At 36.8% G+C, this 25,508-nt stretch overlaps 1 protein-coding gene across 1 annotated transcript in view; it reads right to left on the bottom strand.

Moving 5' to 3' along the window:
• WDR72 (WD repeat domain 72) overlaps nt 1–25,508 on the bottom strand; it is a 219,210-nt gene that overhangs the window by 156,292 nt on the left and 37,410 nt on the right. Inside the window, exons 3-13 of the mRNA XM_044231052.1 lie at nt 24,091–24,197; nt 18,065–18,143; nt 16,750–16,924; nt 16,030–16,106; nt 14,622–14,741; nt 13,725–13,870; nt 13,227–13,323; nt 8,138–8,279; nt 5,847–6,080; nt 3,276–3,496; nt 587–782 (exon numbers count right to left, since the gene is read on the bottom strand). Of these exons, the coding sequence (XP_044086987.1) occupies nt 587–782; nt 3,276–3,496; nt 5,847–6,080; nt 8,138–8,279; nt 13,227–13,323; nt 13,725–13,870; nt 14,622–14,741; nt 16,030–16,106; nt 16,750–16,924; nt 18,065–18,143; nt 24,091–24,197 (1,594 nt within the window). The remainder of the gene's footprint in view (nt 1–586; nt 783–3,275; nt 3,497–5,846; nt 6,081–8,137; nt 8,280–13,226; nt 13,324–13,724; nt 13,871–14,621; nt 14,742–16,029; nt 16,107–16,749; nt 16,925–18,064; nt 18,144–24,090; nt 24,198–25,508) is intronic.

The raw sequence follows: 25,508 nt of genomic DNA, 5'->3' as shown, positions 1-25,508 counted from the left end.
TCCCAGGACCCTGAGATCATGACCTGAGCCGAAGGCAGCGGCCCAACCCACTGAGCCACCCAGGCGCCCCCAGAGTAAAACTTTTTTGAAAACTTTAAGGTTCACACTGCACATTGTCTACACTATGACATCAAAAGTTCAATTGAGCCACTCAGTTTTCAGTTTCCCTGACTCAACTTTTTGGAGTTTTGTAATTAATTATATTCCATTATTACTGATCATCAATTAGCTCAAAATGTTGCTGAGATGGTGAGTATGCTGAAGAAGGCAGAATTTAATGATAATTTGAGACTGGTAGGACACTAAATTTCTCTCTTGTTAATAATTAACGTAGATAACTTATGTTTTTATTTATAGCTTCCAGAAATATCCGGCTCATTCCTGCACACTGCTCTGTCAGCGAACCATCAGTTGGTCAAGATCTGACTTGGGCCATTGTGTTTTGTTTTCCACACACACCTTCAACCGAAGCCATTAAATGCAGCCCAACCAAAGGTTAAAGCAGAGTTCTCTGGAACCCTCTGCCTAGCCAAATGCTTTGATGCATAAATATAGAAAGAATGAAAGGGGTAAAATTCCAATTTACCTGTTTCAATTTCCCAGATGTAAACGGAGTCATCTGCACATCCAACAATTAAAAAATTCTCAACTGGGTGCCATTTTATCAGCCTCACAGGGAAAAGGTGCTTGCGGGCATGAAGGAGACACCTCTTTCCCTCAAGGTGAAGGAGAGCCACGGAATGGTCACTGCACACACAGCAAATTACCTGATCAGTTCTTAGCTGTTGGGGGAAAAAAAACCCACAAAAAATGGCATTATTTGTAAGTAAGTAATCAAACGCTTTCCTTAACACTAAATCTGATTTTTTTCCCCTAGTAACATAAAAATATTTTGTTTAAACACCATTTACAAAAGGACATTTTTGCTTTTTACAGTATCTCTTCACAGAACACTGTGAACACGAGCTCTAAATACGGCGTAGATTTGAAATTCAACAACTTATTAGGAAAAGTCAAGAGACACAAGTGAAAAAGGAGAATTCCAAGCCAAATCTACTTATAAGATAAATGAAGGACTTCACCGTCACTCAGCAAATTCAGGCAGCGAGGCAGCCATCGGAAATAATGCAGAATAAAATAAACCCCAGAACTAATTTGTTGCCACAAAAAGAAGCTATTTGTAGACACAAGCTTAGGCCCAAGGGTATCATGAGCTGATATTTTCCACTTAGAGCCTCAGAATGTGATTTGGTGCTGTTCCCAGAACTATTCAGATTCTAATCCAAACAGGAAACCCAGTGTAGACACAATCTAAAAGAGGTAAGCATTAGATAGTTCTGACTGAATGCACAGCTTCAAAGATACAAGGACCAAAAATAGGCTCTCAGGACAAAGATTAAGATACTTTTTAAAAAGTCAGCATGTGGTTACCTTGAACACCGTTTAGGACAAAGACCATCCACGCTGGGTGCTGCGAGGCTAATCTGGGAGGAGTTTACAGGGCAGGTCTGTGCCTCACCAAGAGGGCCCTGGTTAGTCAGCTGGTGATGGGGGGGCTGGAGGGGCTGAGGGGAGGAGGGTTGGCTGGGTAGTGGCTTTTCCACCTCTTTGTTTCTCTTCTAACCCCTTCCCTAGGTGGATGCTCCTACTTTCACAAGGGCAGTGAGCCAGAATTTCAGCGGCTGTGTTTAAAGCATCAGTTGGGATCCCTTGAGAATCTCTCTGTGCCCATTACTGACCTCTTTCTATGGGGTGCTGGGGAGCAAGTTATTTTTCCTAATTCATTCTAAGAAGACTACAGAAATCCTGAGGGAAGAAAAAAAAATCACAAAATGGCAGGTGTGCTATATGGGGAGCCTGCACTTGTAGAATAGGGCAGATGGCGTTGCCTCCCCATTATTACCTCTTAGCGAACCTGCACAACCCACAGCCTCTGGAACAGAAAGCCCAATGGACTTAAGGAAACATATACATACATACAACTTGTGAACATACACGTAACACGTGAACACAGATCCTACACCCAGAGGTTGACATATAGTAGAGATCAACACTCGGTCAATCAGATTCTCCTTTCCATGCATTTGAAAACTGAAAAGCTAAAAGAGTTCACAGGTAGAAGCAAGAGAAAGGAGACATCACAGAAAACAGACTCTTGATGTAGGGGACTTGAAGAGTAAGTAACCTTCGTTCCTGAATTTAAGTTCAAATTCCACGGGGCCCCTGCTGTAGTGGTTTGTTTTGTATGTCTAAAATATTGCTTCTTATGCCCTTTCAATAAACTCCTTTTTTATTTGGTTTGGTTTGGAGTTAGGTCACTTATAACCGAGGCAAAAAGAAAATGGGTCAGGATTTGACTATTGTCCTGGAGCTTTGGGGGGGGAGAAATGATTTAAAAAATCAGGAATAAAAGACATATCAAAGTATCCCAAATCACCATATGGAAGGCTTTTTTTAAAGTCTCTTCACTTGGTTCCACTGATTTGTTTCATCATTTATGTTACTGAAGTATTTCTTTCATTATGTCTTATTACAAAAATACAGTGTACGTTTTCTCTGAGTTTACCTTGCAACTGATTTTTTTTTTATGTTACTATTACAGAGAAATACTTTTGACAAGTCAATCAACTGACTGACAAACTCAGGAAAATCAGAAGTTGATTGTTCATATTTTAAACAAAGATGTCAGCTTTGTGGAAGCTGAAATTAAGTTTATATGACATGCGAAAATTATATCTGAAAGTATTTCCTTTTATCTTGCACAAGGTAGAGGCTCAGAAATTTGTTAAACAAATGAAAGAGCAAACAAACATCAATTTAAGAAAAAGAAAATATAAACTATTATTATAAAAGTATATTATTCAAGTAAAAGTAAATTATTCAAGGCAAATGTTATTTTCTAATTTATAGATTCCTATACATTTAAATTCTTTCTACACTATTTATTATTTTTATTAAAATATTATTCAAAAAATAAAAAAGAAAATTCCATTAAGATTAAGATATAAAATTAGGGGGAAAAAAGTAAAAGAATTAACTGGTTTTTGTAAACACAAAATCTTTGACTGAGAATCAACTTGCTTGCATAAATTGTAATAATAGTAATGCATATAAAAATTAGAAAGGAATTCATAAAAATTATCCAGTTGTATTATGCATACATAGAACTTTTTTCTGTGGGAATATGGGTTAATTTCCCCAATTTTTAAAAGACATTCTGTAATGTTATATAACTTTTCAATTTACGGTATGTTTTACTCTTTGTCTTAACTTACTCTGAAATTATCTGGCGACATCAAAAGACTTGTTACTGGACCAGCTTCCAAAAAGAATTTATGCAAAATTTCTTCAGTAAAGATATTCCACAAGATGACACATGAGTCCTGGTCCCCAGACACAAGCCAGCTTTGGTCTAATTTTGAAGAGAGACCATGTGGGTAAAGTAATGAAGTAACACTTTGGTGATGGCCTTTGAGAACTTTGTAAGGAAGGGACTCTGGAAAACAATCAAACAGCAACTAATAAAAAAAAATGTTTTGCTCAAGAAATAGCGCTAACATTTTCTTTTATAAAATATAAATGCAAAGAAAATATATGAATAATTAAAGCTAGGCAGTTGGTTTAAAAACAAAAACAAAAACGAATGAACAACCGTTGGGCCATCTCAAAAGGCAAGAATGTCCTCATAAGCTAGGTCAAGCTTTTGATGAAGACTGGTTGCTCGAAGTCTGCCCATTCTTTAAGGATGTTAGCAAGTTAGCTAGCACCAATGTTAGTTTAGCTAGCAAGTTAACAAGCACCAAAATTAGCTAGCACCAATTCCAGTGCCATCAAACAGCAAAGGCTACTTTAAAAGAACGAACAATTCATACATTTTGCATCTACAAAAATTCATCTCAGGACTTCACTGCTGCCCTTTCAATACACATAGCCAAGGCTAGTATAAAAGAAAAGCAAAGTTTCACAGAACACTTTCTGCCTTAAAAAATATTAGAGATCACTTTGTTCGATCTCTGTGTTTTACAGAAAAAGTACCGGAGGTGCAGAAAAGTTAAGCAATTGGAATACAAGTGTAAAAAAGCCCAGCATAATGTTTGAGAGCAGAGTCCTGCTCTTACATGAATCCAGCTTTGGTCTTCCAGGTATGTCCCTTACCAGGTGGGTCACCATGACAAATTGCTTTTCCCCTCTAAGTCACAGGTACTGTGCATGAAAAACTTGGAATAATAATAGCACTTACTTCACACAAGACTGGTGTGTGGAACTTGGTGGGAATGTGGGCATTGCATACCATACTTGTACTAGAACACAGGGCTACTGACGCCCAGTTCCCATACTGCTTCTTATATTATCATTAGCTAAAACTTAAAAAAAAAAAAAAAAAGGAAAAGAAAACCATAGACCACAAAACTTCTTTACTCAAATTGAAAAACAGTCCCAAAGAATCATTATTACTTCCTTTAAAGAATCATTAGTTATTTCTATTCCATGAGGCACATCCTCACTTTACATCCCTAAGCAAACCAAGATGAATATTAATTAAAATGCTCCAGTCAAATGTAGGTTGGTGCTGGTTTTATAGATAAGAAAAAAATGGCCTAGATAAAGAGTACTACAGTCTTAAGCTTTTCATTAACTTCTAATAGCAGCCATTGAGCTGTGTAGCAGTATATGACCTGTCCTCTGTTCTTTGCTATTCACTCCTCTCTCTTAGGTAATCACTGAATATAAGAGAGTAACATTTAGTAAGTAGCCAAAGTAAGCTGAGAACAGTAACAAGATGTGTCTTAAAAAGTGAGATTTGACTTTTACTCTTAAGGACCTTGCAGTCTAGTAGGATCCATGCATTAAAAAATACTAGACGTATCTACATATCCCCAAATCTCAATCGCTTCCTGTACATTCCTTCGTTTACATGAGACAACTTACCGCACAACAGTATTTATTTAATAGGTATTCACTGATGCAATGCACAAAAATGTATAAGAGCAAATTTACATTTCATTAATAAAAAAAATTAAAAATTAGAACAGGAAGATACCATTTTCTCCTAATTGGCAAAAACTAAAAAGTTTAATAGCACACAAAGTTGGCTCAGGTGTGAGGGAAAAAGGCATTTTTATAGGCTGTTACTGGACACACATATACAGAAAACAATGTTAGATATATTTTCAAAATTAAAAATACTCATTGTCGATCCAGTAATTCACTCCTGAGAATTAATACTATAGATATTCCCACATGTATGTGCAAAGATGGTAAATTCAGCATTGCCTCCAGTAGCCAAAGACTAGGAAAAAATGAAATACCCATTAATGGGAGATTTTTTAAAAATTAAAATTTGATAATTATTAGTTATTTAAATGGTACTCATAGAGAATGTGGGTGTGGAATATGGAACTCATAGAGAATGTGTTCCAAAATATTTTATTAAGATACGTTTTAGCAGATTTCAGTGAAGTGTATAAACTATGCCTCTATTTGTATAGTATCACTAAAAGAATGCATATTGCTATGTTGGTATGTATTTGTATATGCATAGAAAATTTCAAGGAGGGTATAAAGAAACTTATTAGCAGTTGCCTTTGTTGAAGGGAGCTGGAAGATCAAGGAAGAAGAGAAACATATTTCTTGTTGTATAACCTTGACTTAAAAAAAACTAGATGTTTTTACTTAAAATATTAAAATATGTAATTCACATTAATTAGCAAATTAGCAAAATATGTAATTCACATTAATTAGCAAATGTCAGCAAATTTTTTAAGCTTGGCAATCTTCTTAGTACAGCTTGTTAAAGTTGAAGCTTAAGTAAATTAAATAAATAGGGTTAAATAAAATTCAACGACCTTTTAATAAAGAACCGCCTTCTAGAAGTCCTGCTTTGGCAGCATTCAAAGCCTGTGTAATGAAAATTGTCCCGTCTTCACAGCCACATATTAGTTTATCAAGACTTGGAACATACTCTGATGAAGTGACTCCCACTGTTCCAGTCCCAGAGACACGGTCAATAATACTTTGTGACATGATATGATGCTTATCAAAATTATCTTGAAGGGTCCAGGTGGCCGTGATGGGTATTTCTAAAAGGAAAACACACAAAAAAGGGAAATTTGGGTTTATAAATTCAACACTGATAATGAAAATATTCTCAAGGTATCATCCCTTGGGGGTACCTAGAGGTTCTTTCTCCATCCTAACAGTGGCTTGGCCATCCACAGAAAAGGTATCCTTTCATCTGTTGCCTTTATTCCAAATGCTATTTCATTGGTCGTCTGTCCTTCAAGGAGCCTCAGAAGAATAGGTGTGTATTCATTTTAGGTGCATTCATTTTAGACTTAGGTCAACTGAACAGAACTGAGAAAGTCTTGCAGTGATGTAAAGTGGTGATCCAACGTCACAGGTTCTCTATGTGTCTCAGCAACATTAAGAAGGAAAACTGGGGGTCTCTTAGTTATGTGAGGAAAATGTATTCTTTAAATATCAAGAGTATGAATATCACAAAATCATACTAGACCCCCAGGAAATTATCTATTAGTACCAAGAACATGGGTTATCATTTTTGTATAGCTTGCCACCCAACCATTTGAACTGGGCCTCATGTAAGCTCAGAAAGGGAGAAAAGCTTGGATTCAGGAGCAAAGAGGGCAAGTCAAAGCCAACGTATCTCTCTATGAAAGAGACCCCTGGCCTTGCAGCATACATGCTACAGTGACTGTGAAAACCTAGAGCCCAAACCTGAGACAAGCACCGAGTGCTGTCATAAATATCTGTGGTTCTAATTATAAAGAAGATTAAGTAGATGCTTACTTAATTCTGCTGCTGGCAGTGGAACCTATGTGACAAATCCTAGGCTCGCCCTCAGGTGACCTCAGCAGGGGTGTGGTATTATTTTAACTCTTAAAATTGAACTTGTGAGGGGCGCCTGGGTGGCTCAGTGGTTCAAGCCTCTGCCTTCGGCTCAGGTCATGATCCCAGGGTCCTGGGATCGAGCCTCACATCAGGCTCTCTGCTCAGCAGGGAGCCTGCCTCCTCCTCCTCTCCCTTTCTGCCTGCCTCTCTGCCTACTTGTGGTCTGTCTGTCAAATAAATTAAAAAAAAAAAAAATTGAACTTGTGAGAAACTTCTGCATACATTGTACCAAGTTCTACATCTATTTTTTGATCCATTTCTTATTAACCTAGGACTAACATGAACCATGTTGAAAACATTTGGGACAAAGACACTAAAAGTTATACCAGTGTATTTGTTAAACAGTGGAAACTTGCACTTAGAAATTCAAGTATTGAGGACCTTGTTTCTGCTGTGCCCCAGTCAAGCGCTCACAGACATGACTTAATGATTTGGGGAAAAAGGGAAAAAGAGTAAGAGAGGCTTCCTCAATTTGGGATACATGGTCTCAGGAGTTTGAATGTTCTCCACAATAATGTTTACTCGAATAATCTCCATTTTGTATTCTAAGAAAAATTAAAATAAGTAAATGTTAAATGTTTTAGTGGCCAAGTTTATATCTGTGCCTATAGTTCCAAGCAGCTATAATAATACCAATAGAGAAATTGGTTGAAAATGTATAGGATATGGGCTTGACAAATTCAAAAACGAGTATGGTGTATCAGCCTGTCCTACAGTGATATTGCAAGCATTCATTTCATTTCAGTAAAACACAATTCCTGTGAAGTTGATGTTAATTTTAATTATATTGGTTGTATTATTGTACAAGATCTTTGAACATCATGTTTTGGGTGCCTCAGTCAGTTAAGCATCCAACTCTTAACTGTTCAGTGGGTTAAGTGCCCGACTCTTGATTTTGGCTCCAGTCATGGTCTCAGGGTCATGAGATCAAGGTCTGAGATGAAGCTCTAGTTGGGCTCTGCACTGGGTGTGGAGCCTGTTTGGTATTCTCCCTCTCTCTCTCTATCAGTCTCCCTCTGCCCCTCCCACTCTCTTTCTAAAAGCAAAAACAAAAACAAAAACAAAAAGCGTTTATACCTACCTTTGTGTTGACTCTAATGCATAGCGGTACATGAGAAAATTTGTCTTATTTGTAGCCTCGTGCAACTCAAATGAGAAAAACATTGAATTAATTATGAACTCGTTCTCAGAAGACATGAGATTAGAAGTAGATGAGAAATTGCCTTACCTCTAGGAGAACCATCAAACTTGGATACAGGAACATCAGGGATATGCCACAAAGTAATTCTTCCTGAGACTTCTCCAGAGAAAAGTACCTTATAAAAAGGTTCTTTCCGTTCATTCACGTAGCCCATAACAAAGGAAAGACTCTGGTCCAAAAAAAAAAAAAAAGTTAGCTTTTTTGTAGAAAAATCATTTAAACATAAAATGACAACAACCGGACGCCTGGGTGGCTCAGTGTGTTAAGCCGCTGCCTTCAGCTCAGGTCATGATCTCAGGGTCCTGGGATCGAGTTCCGCATCGGGCTCTCTGCTCAGCAGGGAGCCTGCTTCCCTTCCTCTCTCTCTGCCTGCCTCTCTGCCTACTTGTGATCTCTCTCTGTCAAATAAATAAATAAAATCTTTAAAAAAAAAATGACAACAACTGGTTTAACATGGAGGGATAAGACTTCATAGAGTAACAAAACTGTCTCCATTTGTTTCCTGGTCTTTCAAGAATTCTAAGTAACTTAAGTGAAATAATCTCTTACTCAAGACAAAAAGTTTTTATAAAATAGAAGCAAAATCATCAGCTAGACTTCAGATTGTTAATAGGAATATTTAGCATTTACTGAACATGTTCTGTGTATGTATGACCCATACTGTTAGGGCCTTTCCATCCCTTCAGTTACTAAATAATCCTTTTAATAATACTGTGAAGTTGGTACTATCATTGTCTCCAGTTCACAGATGAATAAACTGGGAGTGAAGACGTTGATTTACTCAAAGTGATACAGATGGCATCTTGCTTTGAAGTCCAGTAATTTTGACTCAAGAGTCCACGTCTTCATGACCATATTCTACTGCCCACTAAGGAGGCCTGATTTCTTCATGGCCCCTTGTGTTCCAGTTGTCAATTAAAAATAGCAACAACTAATGCTTGTATGGTAATTTTGTCTTATTAAAATGCTCTCTACTTTCTTTTGGTTATTTTTCAGATTTAATATATTTGATTGTAAATACCTAAGTGGGCACACATAAAAATGAGTCCATAACATATAAATAAATAAGTAAACAAAAACAATTATTATATTAATATAAATAAATATAGTCATATTTTATATTAATATATGTTGTATATTTATGCACATAGAATTATAACTTTGCTGAGGCAGAGTATGAATAGTGTGGGCTCCAGAGTTCTTGAAGATATGCATTTACTAGTGAAGGAGTCTAGAATCTTTCTAGTACTTTGGTGCAGTATACATGTTCTTTGGGCAGACTTGCATACAGAGATTCTGCACCAGGGATCAAAATGATTAAGTGATTATAAAAACAAAACAAACCCTTCTTTTGATCTATGTATAAAAGGCACCCTGGAAAGCAAGCCAAGGGTGCTAGAATTAAAGAAGTCTAGAAAGTGATAGTTCCTAGTCAAAAAATAGGCTTGAAGGTCAGGACTTTGAAGTATTATTGGAAAAATTCTATAATATATCTGTAGAGAATAATAAAGGTCATAACACTGCTCTATTTAATCCTCACAACAAAGCTACAAAGTAAGTAAACATTATTATTATTCCTGTTGTGGAGATAAGAAAACCAAGGCGGGAAGAGGAAAAGAAAGGAATCCAAGACCATGCAAGCAAGAACTGTAATCCTCTATTGTCTACCCAAATGAATGTCCTGCGGAAGAGAAAAGGGTTCCTATGAAGTCAGTTCTCTGAATAAATCTTTTTCTTTTTCTTTTTCTTTTCTTTCTTTCTGTCTTTTTTTTTTTTATTATTTTATAAGATTCAGAAGGCACTTTGGAATCTTTTACTTCTCAGGCTATCACTTTTGTGGGTGTTACAAATGCTGTTGATAAAATTTGGGTAAACTGGCTTCTTAGGCGCCCTTGACCTTGAGGAACCTTAGCAATGACTAGTCCAACTCCCTCAGGCTTTTGATATGAGAAAGAAGTTCCAGAGAGGGAGCCCAGTTACTCAGGTTGGTCGCAGGCAGCAGGCATCTGCCTTCCCAGCTCGGGGCACTGCCCCTGTGGCTCACACTCCCGGGCTGTTGCCACCCCCTCTGCCCTCACATGCTCACACCCATTCCTTATCACTTCCGCTCTCAACCTTCCCAGAGTTTCTTTCTCCAGTTCTGCTAGTCACCTGAAAACCTCCTCAGAGCCCCTTACCATATGAATTCCAATTTTTCATCACAGTACCCCATACACATCCCAAGAAGCACTCATCGTCCGAGAGGGAGTACCTCCAAGAGGTACTAAAATAGTCTTTAAGAGTGAGTTCTCTTGAGTTAACTGCCTGGATTCAAATCCCGGTTTAGCACATACTAACTCTATTAAAAGAGCCAATTACTTGATTTAGACAATTCACTTAACCTCTCTGTGTCTCATTCTCCTTAACTGTGAAAGAAGGCTAATAAAAGCACCTATTATATGGGATTGCTGTCAGGATTAATGAGTGGCTAAAGGTGAGGCACTTAGAATGGTGCCATGCCTTTGGTACATACTCAGTGAATATTAACCATTCTTATTACCCACTTTTCAGGACAACCGAGAAACTTGCTCCAAAGTCCCATTGCCAGACTCTGGACAAAACAGGTTCAAATCCTAGGAATTATCCTCTCTGAACATCCGTTTCAAAGTGAGGTCATGGTGGGAATGCAGGTAAACGAAGGAGTCTGTCTGTTTGACAATAATAAGGCCTCGGACAAAAAGTTACCCAACATCGTTATCGTTGTTATTACTCTTAGTTCATGCACCCATATTCCTTTTCTGCAAGCCTCAGGCTGCTTCTATCCCAGCTACTCCCACCTCAGCACTGCAGAGTAACTCCATAGTCAAGACCCTGGAAAGCCCAGTACCTCATCTCAACAACCTGGACGCCTGTCACGGGTCTCAGTGATCGTCAGCCGTGGTTTGAAGCTAGGGAGACTCTCACAAACTACTGAAAGGAAGGGGAAGTCTCATTTTGTTACTACAACTCCATCAGCAGACAGGTTCCTAGCACCACCAATGTTAATTCTGAAAACCCGTTACTGTCAAACATTGAGATTTAATTCTCTGGTATCATTTCCAAAAGAAGAGTCTGGTTAATACTACATATTTATAGCATCCCCTTTTCTAAACTCATTGTACTTATCAAACTCGACTCCCCCCACCCCTCCACCAAATTGTTAACCTTCTAACTGCAGGAGAGACTCAGAAGTCTTTATATTTAGTGAAAATTGGGGATACTTGGAATAAGGAGAATAATGTCAGACTTCAATTTCTTGGCTAGACAAAGGGCAAGCAAGGGCAGAAGGATGGGAAGACCAGCTTCTTCTTTTTTTTTTTTTTTTAAGATTTTACTTATTTATTTAACAGAGATCATAAGCAGGCAGAGAGGCAGACAGAGAGGAGGGGGACGCAGGCTCCCCACTGAGCAGAGAGCCCGATGCTGGGCTCAATCCCAGGACCCTGAGACCATGACCTAAGCCAAACGCAAGGCTTTAACCCACTGAGTCATCCAGGAGCCCCAAGACCAGCTTCTTTAAGATTCTGATTATTCTAGTCTCACATTTCACTGGCTTTTAAGTACTTACCACTTTCAAGATAAAGAAATGGTTTTCTAAACAAGAATTGTTGATAGAAAACCCATAAATCTACGTCTTTACAAAGACGTAAATAAGATGGCTTCCCCTAAGATTAGTATTTTTAAGTTAATTTGTTATTGCTGTACTTTTTCTGCATAGCTATGTATAGCATTGATATTTGGAGTCAACTAGAAGCTCTTAAAGGACACTACTCATATTTCAGCTTTTAGGGAAAACTGCCTTATAAGAAATGCATTCTGGAACTAAAAGAATGGGCAGGCAGGTCCTTTAAAAAATAACTAAAAATGCTTCTCTGAGTAAGCCACAATACTGCTTTTATGACCAAAGCAAAACAAGACTTGATTGCCACCGACAAATGACTTTAGAAATAGCACCCGGATGCCACAATTCTAAAGTTTGCCTATACCTCGGTGTCACTTAGAGTTTTGCTTTCTGGCGGGCACCTGCTTAATCAAGTTTTTGCAACAAAACCTTACAGATATGTTAAGGGACAATCACGGAACCACAGGATCTCCAACAGCAATGCTACCTAATTAAACAAAACCTCACTTGTAAAAAATAACATGCTTCCTTGGTTGACACATCAGTAATCCAAAACTCCTCCATTCTCCACAAAATAGTTCTTTGGATAATTAACTGATGACCAAGTCCATAGGTTAACAACAAAAACAACAACAACAATAACAACAAAAATCTCATTTTGGTTAGCATTACTAAAATAAAATAACTTTAAATGTTCAGCCTTCATAGATATATAATTTATATATATCTAATTTATATATATAGTTATATATATATATATATAATTTAGAGATATAATTCATTCAAGTAAATACACACAATTATAACCTCAGCTCTGCCAGGAATCACAAATATATTGTTTGAGCAAGAAAATTTATTCAGAAGAAGAGCCAAATATATGAAAAAAATGATAATATTGAGTTTAAAAAAAGCAGGATATAAACCATTTGATAAAATTTAAAAATTGGAAAGACAAATGAAAATGATAATAACTTTGTATCAAGCCATTTATCCAAAGATCAGTGAAAAATGTGTGTGTGTGTGTGTGTGTGTGTGTATGTGTGTGTGTAGAAAGAGAGAGAATAAATATGGCAAAATGTTGATAATTCAGGAATCTAGGGAGAGGGTAGATGAGTGATCATTGTATTATTCTTGTAACTTTTTAAACATTTGAAATTTTCCTGATTAAAATACATAAACACATAAAAATACCCCTTGTGAATATTTATGGTGGCAAAATTAAGAATTTACATTCCTCCTTTTTTAACGTTGGTAATTTTTCTATAATAAATATATATTGTTTAATCAGACTTTAAAAAATACATTTCTCAAAGGCAACATTTTCTCTTCAGTACCATTAACAGATTTGATTTTCTCGTTGATACTTGCTGTGATTCTTCAATTCAACTTTTTCAAGTCCGACTCTGTTACAAAGCAACACTTATCTAAGATGCGGACTGAAACAGTTTTGAGACAGTTACTCTCCTCTTGCATTACCTTATTTTCCTGCACGGAAGTAGAGCACAGTAAATGAGGATAAATGGTCTCTTTAAGCACTCTTCCATCAGCAGGAGATATGCTTTTGGAAAGCCCACTGCATGGAGAAAAATAAAAAGCAGAGTTTAGAACTTTGGGGTTCTTTATTCGTTTTTTTGTTGTTGTTTTTTTTTTTTCCTCCTCCCACTTTCAAAAGCCGGATGGTACCATTCAAGTTTCTAAACTCTAGTTAGAAATTGTTGGGTTAATAATTACAAGTGACTTTTTGAAAACCCAGCACCAGCTGTACAAGTTATACATGGTTAATCTCATTCCTTCGTCCCCTGCTGTTTTATACAAAGGCTGAAGCCTACCAAGCCCAGAGTAAATCTTCGAGTGCCAAAGTTGTTTTGTTCTGGTTTTTGATCATGGGCGGCATGCGGGGAGTTTTCCATAATAAACCTCCCAAAGTTCATTTTCTACCTGAATGTTTTGTATGCCGCTCCCATCTGAGCCCACCTGTTCAGCAGCTGATAGATGTAACTGTGACCATCTTCTGTCCAGATGATGATTCTGTGAGCAGCAAGCACTTCTCCTCCAGCAAAAAACTGCCCACTTCTGCTAACTTCAGTCCGCAGGAGGGAAAAATCACAATAATCATAAACCTAAAGTACAAAATTAATGACACACATTAACAAAAGCTCCTAATCTAACCTGCCAATGAGATGAAAGATAAAGTATGCCTATCAAGATTATGTAGATGGCAGTATTAACGCAACAATATATTAAATATTAATAATAGGACACACTGGACTCCTGTATCAAGATATTTTACTGATACCTATTTTTTTTGTATTTATATTAAGGTCGGTTTCTTTAATATGGAACATTAAAGAAAAAAGGGATGCCATCGGATGATATAATGACTCAGTTTTTCTTTCTTATTGGAGATATCAGTGACTATATTCACAAGAAAGGACTCTCTATTCCTTAAAGATGAATGGAGTGACTAAACGGAAAAAGAAAAAAAGTCTAAAAATAAAATCAATGTATGTAGGTGAAAAATATTAGTTTTCTTTTTAGTTCTAAAGTGCAGTTCTCTTTAGTCCAAAAGTTCTAAACTTTGACTTCTAAAGTTCTAATTTTACAAATAATCTAAAGATAAATGATCACTATCGTAATAGTTTGTTCTTAATAAAATTAGGATATATTTTAGATATATAATCTCCTGAGTAGCAAAACAGCTGAGTGCAAGGAGAAGAAAATTGATTAAAAAAAAAAAAATGCTCTGACATTTTGACAGTTTGTATCATATTAAGTCAAATTCTTAAAATTATTACATTGAGCAAAAAAAAAAAATTACATTTGCATATACATTTGTATATCACTGGTATTTATTTTGTTACTTTGTAATACCTTCCAACATTTAGAAAATACCACCAGTAAAAGTCTCTCCGTATATGTGCAAAATCGTATCGTCCGGCAGTTCAAAGAGTCGAGAAATTTGGATTCCTTTTCATAGACATCTTGTTTTTCCTTCAAAAGGAGTGAGAACATTTTAGTACTAGTTCTAGGTAATTTATTCATGACTATATGAGAAGACTTGCCCCAATATACACCTAAAATAGACTACATCATTTTTATAAAAAACTACCCCAGTTTCCTTTTGAGTCTTCTGAACTAAGAAGTTACTTGCAAAGGAAACCATGAGCAGGATTCCTCATATAATCATTCAACAAACATTCAGTGGAGATTGAGCTGGGTTCTGAGAATGTAAAGATACGAGTTAAGTTTCTAATTTTCAGACATGGCAGAAAGATAAAACAAAACAAAACAAATATATTGAAGAGAAAACGTGCAGTACCTTAATTGCTAAAACAGAAAGATGAATAAAATGCTTTGAAAAAAAACAAAACAAAACACAAAAGAGTGGCCACCTAGAATACTATATTCGCAATAAGTTTCTGATAGTGCTGGTGTGTGCTTTTTGGGTTCATTATGCTACCACAATTCCTAGGCTTCCCCAACCAAGACATTCCAAAAGACAGTTCAGAGCATGGGGCAGCTGAAACAATGTTATCAATAGCATAAATACTATGACTGTTTTCTCATCCCCCACCTCAACTTGTAGCCTGATGCTGAAGGTGGAGGCAGGTAAACGTACTGGACTCTCAGTGCACATGACCCGCCAGACATTCAAAGTCATCTCCCTACGACCATTCACATACACTCAGCAGAAAGGCATCTTTCTTTCTGCTGTCAGGGTCGGGAAGATATTACTCTATGACAGATTTATTTATTTCTTTTAAAACATAACCAATGTGTGTGTGTGCCCAGGTGCCTGCGAAACGTGTGTGTGTGTGTAAATAAAAATATTGGTATATGCCCTGACAACAGACTGGAAGGACACAATCTAATTGTTACCAATGCCCACCCCTTGGAGGAGTAATGGGGAAGTAAATGGAGATAAAATTTATAGACTTCTACATTATTTGAATTTTTTAAAAAATTTTATTTATTTTTTTTGAGAGAGAAGGAGAGAGAGAGTGCATGCACACACCACGAGGTGGCAGGGGTGATGCAGAGAGGAGGCGGAGAGAGGGAGAAGCAGACTCCCTGCTGAATGGGGAGCCCTACCTGGGGCTCCATCCCAGGACTTAGGAACATGACCTGAGTTGAAGGCAGATGCTTAACTAACTGAGCCACCCAGGTGCCTCAATATTATTTGAACTCTTAACAATGAATGGGTAACCTCCTTATAATTAAAAAAGTTTCAATAAACATGTTTGAATTCAGAGAATAAAAAATAGTTTCAAAAGCCAACCTGAATGCTGTTGATCGATGAAGAGAGATCCCAGACTTTGAGCTCACCAGCTACTGATACCACCAAGAGAGAATCTTCTGTAAAAACAAGAAAAGTCCTATATAGCTGACTGCTGTTGTAACTGGTTGCTGTAAAGATTGTAGCAAAATCATTTAAGGATTATGCAAGATTACATAGGTTGAAATTATTCAGCCTTGGGTTTTTTCTTTTTATATTTTTATAAAAAATAAACACTTTAGATCATGTTTTAAATTTGTTTTAAAATATCAAAGTGACCCAGATGTATTAGAGCAGAACTACATTGAAAATCATTATGTTGTCAATATTACACCTTCCTGTTTCAGAAACAAGTAAGGAGCCAGCTTTCCCTCAAAAGAATCTGAATTCTCTACTACACGCGGAAGACACAGCAAGGCAACAGTTCCAAGAGTCTTATTAATCCACAACAGATGCCTTCTTGTCACTCTTGAAATGTACCAGTGAACTCGGTCATGGAAAGTCTCCTCTTTTCATTTCATTTTGACCTCTTGCTGACTCTCTAATGACTTGAACCACTGGCATGGGTGTTCTCAGTTTACTTGGTCTGGCTTAGAGAACTGTCCCCACGAACAGGTAAACTTAAAGAAGTATTCTGAATTCTTGCCCATTTGTTTAACAAATTGTTCAAAGGTGGTATTTTTAGAGACACTCTCTTAGCATTATATAACACCCAAGTATTACCTTGAATTCTCATGGAGTGAACAATGCACATGCAGTTGATCCAGTCAGGAGACTGAGATGATAGGAAAGTGTGAATAACAGCCAAACTTTTGGCATCAATGATAAGAACATCCTGATATTCTCCACAACACAAAAGCCAGCCTTCCCCTGTTATCCGGAACGAGCAGTGGTAATACTATGAAAATGGAATTCAAAGCAAAAGGTTAATTATCACTAGCAATTAATATAATTTGGGCTACGGTGAAGACTTCTCTAGATTTCAGTTTTAGCATCTATTCAGTTAAAGTATTTACTTGCTACTGAACAGCAATAAAATTTCTTTTAGTTCAGTTATTCCATATTTTTGAGGCATTGATTCAGGACTTTAATCTCGTTTGTAATTCACCATTTTTCTGGAGGAAGGGAGATCTTTTAGGAAGAAAGAACCTTATTTCCAGTTATGGAAAGCTCAAAATTGTTTAATTTCCAGAATGCTATATAGAGTTAAACAACAACAAAAAAATCAGGTTCCTTCTCCTAGCAACATTATTATACATTAAAAAGAAATAAAAGTGTTTGAAGTGTGAGGAATTCTTGTGCCAAATAAGTTTTGAGAGTAGCTTTTATCAAAGATTGAGTAATATATTGTGCCCTTGACAAATTATCTCACTGGGCAAGTTCTGGTTCCAGAAAGGAGTTTGTGAATATTGCAGTGCAAGTCATCAATGCCAAAAGCAATGAGTAAAAAAAAAAAAAAAAAAAACCAACAAAACACTGTGAGCACCATTGGTAAAACACAACTGCCTCACCCATATGCTTGGAGTCCATCTACCAAAAGCCAGAATCTGTTCTAAATATTGGGAAATGATTATAAAGGTACAGCGATACTCTCTGTTATCTTTTCATAAATAAGAAATATAGGAATTAAGAAAGTATCCACTCAAAAAAGGTTAAAATTGAAGAAAAAAAACTTTTTTGCTTTATTAAATAGCATGTCATTAAAGCGAATCTTTCTATGGGTGTGTCTCTGTGTGTGTGTTGTGAGTATAACTAAGAAAAAATTAAAAATTGTCTTTCATATTTGTCCCTGTTAGAAAGATACTGAAATAAAGAATGAATCAGAAAAAAAACACACAAAAAACACAAAAAGCCAATCTTGAACAGTAACTTTTGGGGAAGAAAAATGACAAAATAACAGATGATAACTGACACTATTCTACTCCAGGGACAAAATAAAAATCAAAGAAAAGTCATTTCTTTAAATGTGTGCTTAGCAAATGCTCTAAATGAGTTCCAGAAAGTCCCAAAATGCTCTGAAGGAAGTGAAGGTACTTACACAAATTGCAGTGTGCCTGTAAGGAAGTATGGCCTTCTCCACGCACTGTCCGTTGGTGACATTCCAAACACACATCTCCCTAGGAGAGATAACTTTGTATTATTCTCTGTCATTTCTACTCAATTGGCTGAAATAATTTTTGTGTCACCAAGTTTTTCTTTAGTGCTGCACTTAAATGCAACCTGATCGTTTATGTGGCTTTTTGTTACAGATTACTGAGCAAGAAAATGTTGTGGTCATTAGCAGGGATGACATACTGTATCTGTGTCTTTTTGTTTGGGTAATTACACCCTGCTGCCCGCCTACAAACCTTACTTTAGTGCCAACCTGACCTAAAACAAATTGTGTGGATCCAGTTATCACAGTCTGTTAGAGAGACAGTGCCACGATCTTTCTATGGAAACTGCATCCTCTTGAAAATGGCTTATTTCACTGAACTTAAACTACATATTCTGAAAAGCATAATGCATTGAGGGCTGCATCTTCTGGAGCTGAGGTATCATTTTTATAAAAATAAACAGTGCCACCAAGAGGCTAAGTTTGGTCTATCATTGATAGGGTTTATTTCTTTGCTACCCCTGAAATGCTGGAATCACCCTTGCCACTACATGTATAGAAAATTCTCATTGTTTAGACAACTCTGGCTTGCTTTCCCATATGTTACAAGGATGTACATAAAATTATGAAATACAGTAACAAAATACTTTGCCCAGCATACGGCAATTTAAATCTACATGATTTCAGTTCTCAAAAACCAGAATGGCTGTTTCAGAGTTGTTTGGTAATAATATCTTTCAGTTTTGTCACTTTCAACAGATAAGCAAAACTTCCCATGAAAGAATAAGTGAGAGCTTTAATGGCTTTAAGGGAGAATCTCCTATTAAGCAGCAAAATATATGAATTAATAATAGTAAATGCTGGATGGACTTAGTGTTTGCTGGACTTTTATTGTTTTTCTGGTCAAGCACTGGAAACCAATCTTTAAATCAGTAGTTCTCAACCTAGGGCGATTTTGCCCCCCAAAGAACATTCGACAATGACAAGAGTTATTTTTGATTGTCACAACCAGGAACACACTACTGGCATCTAGTGGGGAAAGGACAGGAATGCTGCTAATAACCTCAAATGCTCAACAAAGAATTCTCTGGTGCTCCAAAATGTCATTAGTACTCAGGTTGAGAAACCCTATTCTGGATATAGAAACAAAGTATTCATAATTTTTTTTCTCTGTTTATATCTGACCGTATTCCAAAAAAGGATTTGAGGTAATATGAAAACTCAATAAAACAAGGGGGAGATGTGTGTGTGTGTGTGTGTGTGTGTGTATAAAAAATAAAACTGGGAAGATGTAGAAATTGAAACACTGTATCTCAAAGGTAAGAAAATAGTGTCAAAGGTAAAAAAAAAAAATAGAACCTTAACTTGCTCTTAATATAAAATTTTAGCTTCACAAGGAATTGGAGTTTATTAGCATGATTCTCAACTCTAGCTGTGTATCACCTGTGTGTATTTCAAAAATAGTCCATAGAGAGATTAATTCCACAGCTCTGTGTTAGGGTCCTGGGATATGGGTTTTGCAAAGCTCTTGGTTGGTTAGCTAGATAAGTCTATCTCTAAACCAGTGGTTCTAAACTGGCTATACATGAGAATTATCGGTGAACTTTTGAAAAATACTGACATCTGGGACCCAACACAGACATTAAGTCCTGCTAATTAAATCACATTTTCAAAGGTTGGAACCTGGGCATCAGTAAAAGCTCTCTTGGTGATGCTTATGTTTCTAAATTCTCTTGGATTCGAATGCTTTCCCTATTTGTTTTCTTATCATCTTATTTTCTATCTTAAAGAAAGAAAGAAAAGAAAAGAAAAGACAAAGAAATACAAAAAGCAAAAACTGATTCTGCCTATCAATTCTTTTTAAGGAAAGAAAGCAAATGTGTTGTGAATCAAAAGTAGCACTGATATTTTAGCTGAAACTGTACAAGTAACATACTTAATAAGAACACAGGAAAGTTGACTATTAAAATGTACATTCTTCTTTTCCTTTTGAAATGCTATTCCCAACATTTCTACAGAGATTGTCACCTTTAATTATAAAAATTTTAACAATTTCCAAAATTCTTAAATTCTTGATTTTTTAATTTCCTTAAGAACACAGGAGAAAATACCTACAACATATAGAGTTACAAAATTTTAAAATTCCACTAAATTTCCCCTTATTCAATTCCCCTTTTTTCCCCATTATTCAATTCTACATCCCCACCTCAGCACCTCAATAAAAAATTCACCCAGTGGATAAACAGATCAGTCACCATTCTTCCGTCCATTTTTCTACTTTCAGAAATACACTATTTCCTCTTGGCCCCCTTCCTATTCTTATATTTGTGTGCTTATGAAAACTGCTATGATTTCTATTTTAATGCAATATCTAGAAGGAGAGAGGATAAACATGGTTTGTCATCTTTAATTCCAAGTCCCTTATATTCTTCAAACTCTCTTTTCTCCGATCTTCAATTATACTTTTGGGATTTCATCAGCCTTCTCAGGCTCCATTCTTCTGCTTCTTTCAATGCTGATTTTCCTTGGGATTTTTGTCTTAAGGCTTTCTTACATTCTCATATTCCACACTCCCTCTGGGTGAATTATCCATCACTTCAGGTACCATGTATGTGATGTTGGAAGCCCAGACCTGTTCACTGAGCTCTAGACTTCCATATGTAACTAGCTATTAGATATCTCTCTGTGTGGATGATGTGGGAGTCTCCACACTCCTCATATTCATAATAAAGCCTACACCTGTCCTCCTTAGTTTCCTATCCGCATAACTGGTATCATCACCAATGAGTTTCCCAAGTCATTCTTCACATCACACTTTCTCTCCCGGCCCCCATTGTAGGATACTCGCTACCCCAGGTATGTTCTCTGAACAATCAGTCCCAGCTTTGTCAAGGAGCGTGTTAGAAATCCAAGTTCTTAAACCCAACCAGGATCTACTGAACTCATACCTCTGGGAGTGGGGCCCAGAAATCTGTGTTCGCACAAGCTCTATAGGTGGTCCTGATGCAAGCTCAGGTTGGAGGAACACTGTTCTAGAAGACTCTGAGACTGGGTACCTGCCTAACTCTCTGGTCTCATCTCCTGCTGCTGATTGAAAGTTTTATTAATAAGTAATAACCCTCTTTATCAATGCCAAGGCTTTTGGGCCTTAAGGTTTTATTAACTATGTGTATTTATTAATATAAAATATTTATACAGCTATATCAACATTATTTTGGTCAGTATTCATCTGATAAATCTTTTTCCATCCATTTACTTTTAACCTTTCTATGTCCTTCTGCTGTTTTTGATTTTTAAATTGCATGACAATCTTTGTGATTTAACTAGAGGGCTCAGTCCCTCTACATAATTAGGTTTATCTCAACTACCTTATTTTGCACTTTCCATTTACCCCATTTATTTTTGTCTCCTTTGGATTAAATAACATTATCTTTTTTCTTTTCCAAGTTGGAAGTTCTGTATTCTACTTCTGTTATTTTTATTTCTTCTCTCTGTTCTTTTAGCAGCTACCCTGGAAATAGCAACGTGTACATCAAGCTTAAAGTCTCAAGTTAATTAACAGCTTTACCCACCTCTAGAACACCAGAACATGTGGAATCTAGTCACTACCCAATCCTATGCAATTGCTGATGAGGATTGTGTGTATATGTATGGGAGCAGGGCATGGGAGAAATATAAACCTTGTTGCCTACTAGTCTGTATTTATTTACACTTTCTAAAAATTTGCTGGTTTTGTTCAATATTCCTTTTTCCATCTCTGCTCTTTCTTCTCAAATCACTGCTTTTCTTACTGAAGAATATCATTCAGAATTCTGCTGCTAATAGAGTATCTGTTGGGACTGAGCATTCTCAGTGTTTGTCTTAAACATTATTATTTTGACCTCGTTTTTAGGAACATATTTTTGTTAGACATGCAATTCTAAGTTGGCAGATATTTTCTCTCAACTTTTTGAAAATATTTCATTGCTGTCCAGTTTTCATTTTACTGCTGAGAAGGCAGCTTAATTATATTCCATTATAAATAATCTGCTTTTCCCCACTAACCACTTTCAGGATCTTCTTTTTCTTTGGTGTTCTGTTGCTTCAACCTCAGGTTTCCAGGTATGCGTTTCCTTTCAGTCATCCTGGAATTCACTGGGATTCCTAAATTTATGACTTATGCCTACTGATGAACTAATACTTAGAGGAAAAAAAATGAAAACCTGAGGCGCGTCTGGATGGCTCAGTGGGTTGAGCCTCTGTCTTTGGTTCAGGTCATGATCTCGGGGTCCTGGGATCAGGCCCCACATCAGGCTCTCTGCTCAGCAGGGAGCCTGCTTCCCCTCTCTCTCTCTGCCTGCCTCTCTGCCTACTTGTGGTCTCGGTATGTCAAATAAATAAATAAAAATCTTAAAAAAAAAAAAAAAAGAAAACCTGAATCACAGTAATTTTGGGTCTCCTCTGAACATTTTAGAAGCAGAAATGCTAAGTCTACAGTCACTTCCTGAGTCTTTTCAAAGCTAAAAAGTCATTATTATTTGGGACATAATGGACCAAGTCTAGTAAGTTTAATAACTTCCAGTAGACTAAACTAGGATCTGTTAAATACACAGTAGCTAAAATGTAGATGTTGCCTTAAAAGTATCTTACAGATGCAGGGCAAGTTTTGCATCTTGAAGGAACAGAATTCTAGAAAATTCAAATCATCAGAATTCAAACTAGACTCCTTGGCTCTTTAACAATCATATATGCAGGGTCATACGGTTTAATTCATTGATCATCAAGAACATGTCCATTAACCTCGGAGCTACACTACCATGGGTAAAATCCTCAGGTTGGAATTCAGTTACTTCCCAGAGCTACTTCTCATTTAGCAATTAATTTTGCTCAGTTCTCCAGGTAGTCTCAGGGAAAAAAAAAAAAAAAATCACCATCTTCCAAATTGTCTAGACTGGCAGTAAATATCTCAGCTTGTGTAGCAAGAGCTACAGCACCCCAGCACACCTAGCAATTGCTAAGAAAAGAACGTACCAGGGCATCTCACTCTAGCCTCATCCAGTCTCTCTAAGTTTAACAATGATGGCTTTGCTGTAAGCCATGAGAATAGGTACCTCTTTGATATCCATTTCATTAGCATTTTGTTAAACTATTCAGTTTCTCCAGGTTGGACACTCATTATTCTTTTGGTTCTCAGAGTTCAGGGCCAGGTACTTTCTCCTTAGGTTAAAAACAAAAAAAAAAAGGAGGGGGTTCTCTTGTTTCAACCAGTAATCCAATCCCTGATTCACAAATGCACGCCTCATCAATTCCGCATTCCTGAGTCTCCTTTGGCAAAGAACTCATCAGCACAGTCTGGTTCATAGTAGTTCTTCCATCGGCCAGGCTTTTTCTTACAGTTTAGTCCTATTTCATTGGAATAAACCTTGCTTCCATGAAACTGCGTCCAAATCACAGCCTATGTTTTCCTTCTCTCTGCCACCCCCTGCCATCCCTCTTACCTTTGAGCCCTCTCCTCTGTTTCTCCGATAATGATATCAGACAAGTGTATAATATGAAGATTATAACTGCTGAGTTGTCTTACAACAATGAAGGCTTGGATAGGTTTGCTGAAGAGCTCAAAGTGAGTTATTACATGAAAAAAGACAAGCGCCTAGAATTTTCCGTTTTCAATTCTACAACAGGCGGCATTTGTCATTATCCTTTACTCAGTGAGGCTGACACAAGGCCCAATACACAGTTGGTGTGTTTATTTTGGTCTTAATCCAGCAAGGAAAAAGAAAAGAGTAAAATTGGGAGACATAGCACTGATCACATTCCTTGGGATCATCATACAAATTACTCTACCATCCACAGTCCAAATTTTCCTCTACTTAAAAGGAACATGATAATCACTAAGATTTCCTTCAGCCCCAGAATTCTGTACCCCATCATTGGTTTTAAAAAGGGAGAGGCAACAGAGATGGTCACCAAGTTGTGCACATCTTACGTACCCATTTTCAGCAGCGCTAACAATATAGGGCTGTTTCGAGAAATCCCTTGCTCTTGCCAAACATGTTACTGAAGCCGAATGACCAAATAGAAGTTCTTTAGCTGAAATCTGAAAATGACGAGGATAAGCTTTTAAACAGCTATAAATTTTTGAAGAAAACAAACATCACATTATGTAGTATTTATGATTCTTATTAGAAAATCCTACTCCGTTATGTTTTTGCTCTACATAGCTTTCAGAAAAACTATCTATGCCATATCAAAATTCACAAAATAATAACCATATAGATACAGGGGCGCTTGGGTGGCTCAGTCGGTTAAGTGTCTGCCTTCAGCTCAGGTCATGGTCTTGGGGTCCTGGCATCTGGCTCCTTGCTCAGTGGGGAGTCTGATTCTCCCTCTCCTTTGGCCTCTCCCCACCATTCATGCTCGCTTTCTCTCTCTCTCTCAAATAAATTAAAAAAAAAGAAAAAAACTTAATGAACATCTAGATACAGGAGACATGCTGTACACATTTTTCTTGCTTTTGGTTTTGGTTTTGTATCCATCATGAAACCTAAATAATCACCAGACCTGTTTTACAACACTTAGGTTTTGAATACAAATAAGTCAGTGTTGATGTTTATCATGCACAAAATGTGCCTCAATGGATAGTAGCATATTAATGAGCAAATTTCAGAATTCAGAAATGAATTTACAAAATAATACAAGGAAAAAGTACCTTTTTGGTAACCATTATAACCTTATAGTGACCTTATTTGGCTTCCTGCTTCAGAAATAGTACAAATTAATTTTTCCACATTAAAAATAAAATTTTAACGAAACTTACTGAAAATGCCAATGTCTTTCTCCTGTACATGAATTTAAAAATATGGCACTAAGGGCTAATTCTTCCATTATCTCATGTGTGAAAGACGTGTATTGATCATTATTTTATAAAACAAGATTATGAAAATCAAACTATAAAACAAAAGACAAGCAGGATCCCCTCAAATGGAGGAGAGGTTGTCAATAGGGACTAAAAATTTAATTTGAGGGGCACCTGGGTGGCTCAGTCGGTTAAAGCCTCTGCCTTCAGCTCAGGTCATGATCTCGAGGTCCTGGGATCGAGCTCTGCATCAGGCTCTTCGCTCAGTGGGGAGCCTGCTTCCCCACCTCTCTCTCTGCCTGCCTCTCTGCCTACTTATGATCTCTGTCAAATAAATAAATAAAATATTTTTTAAAAATTTAATTTGAATGACTAGACAATTTATAAGTAATAAAACTTGTCTTGAAGGTAATAAAAATCTATTTTCAAATGAACTAATATGCATTATGCTTTTTCTGAACTATGCAAACATATCCATAGATGATAATCAAGTCATACCGATGAGGACAAATTATAATCATTCTCTGCCTTCATCTTATTTCTATCACAATC

The sequence above is a fragment of the Neovison vison genome, chromosome 13 (genome assembly GCF_020171115.1).
Source record: "Neovison vison isolate M4711 chromosome 13, ASM_NN_V1, whole genome shotgun sequence".
Taxonomy (NCBI): Eukaryota; Metazoa; Chordata; class Mammalia; order Carnivora; family Mustelidae; genus Neogale; species Neogale vison.
This window is presented reverse-complemented; position numbering and strand designations above follow the sequence as displayed.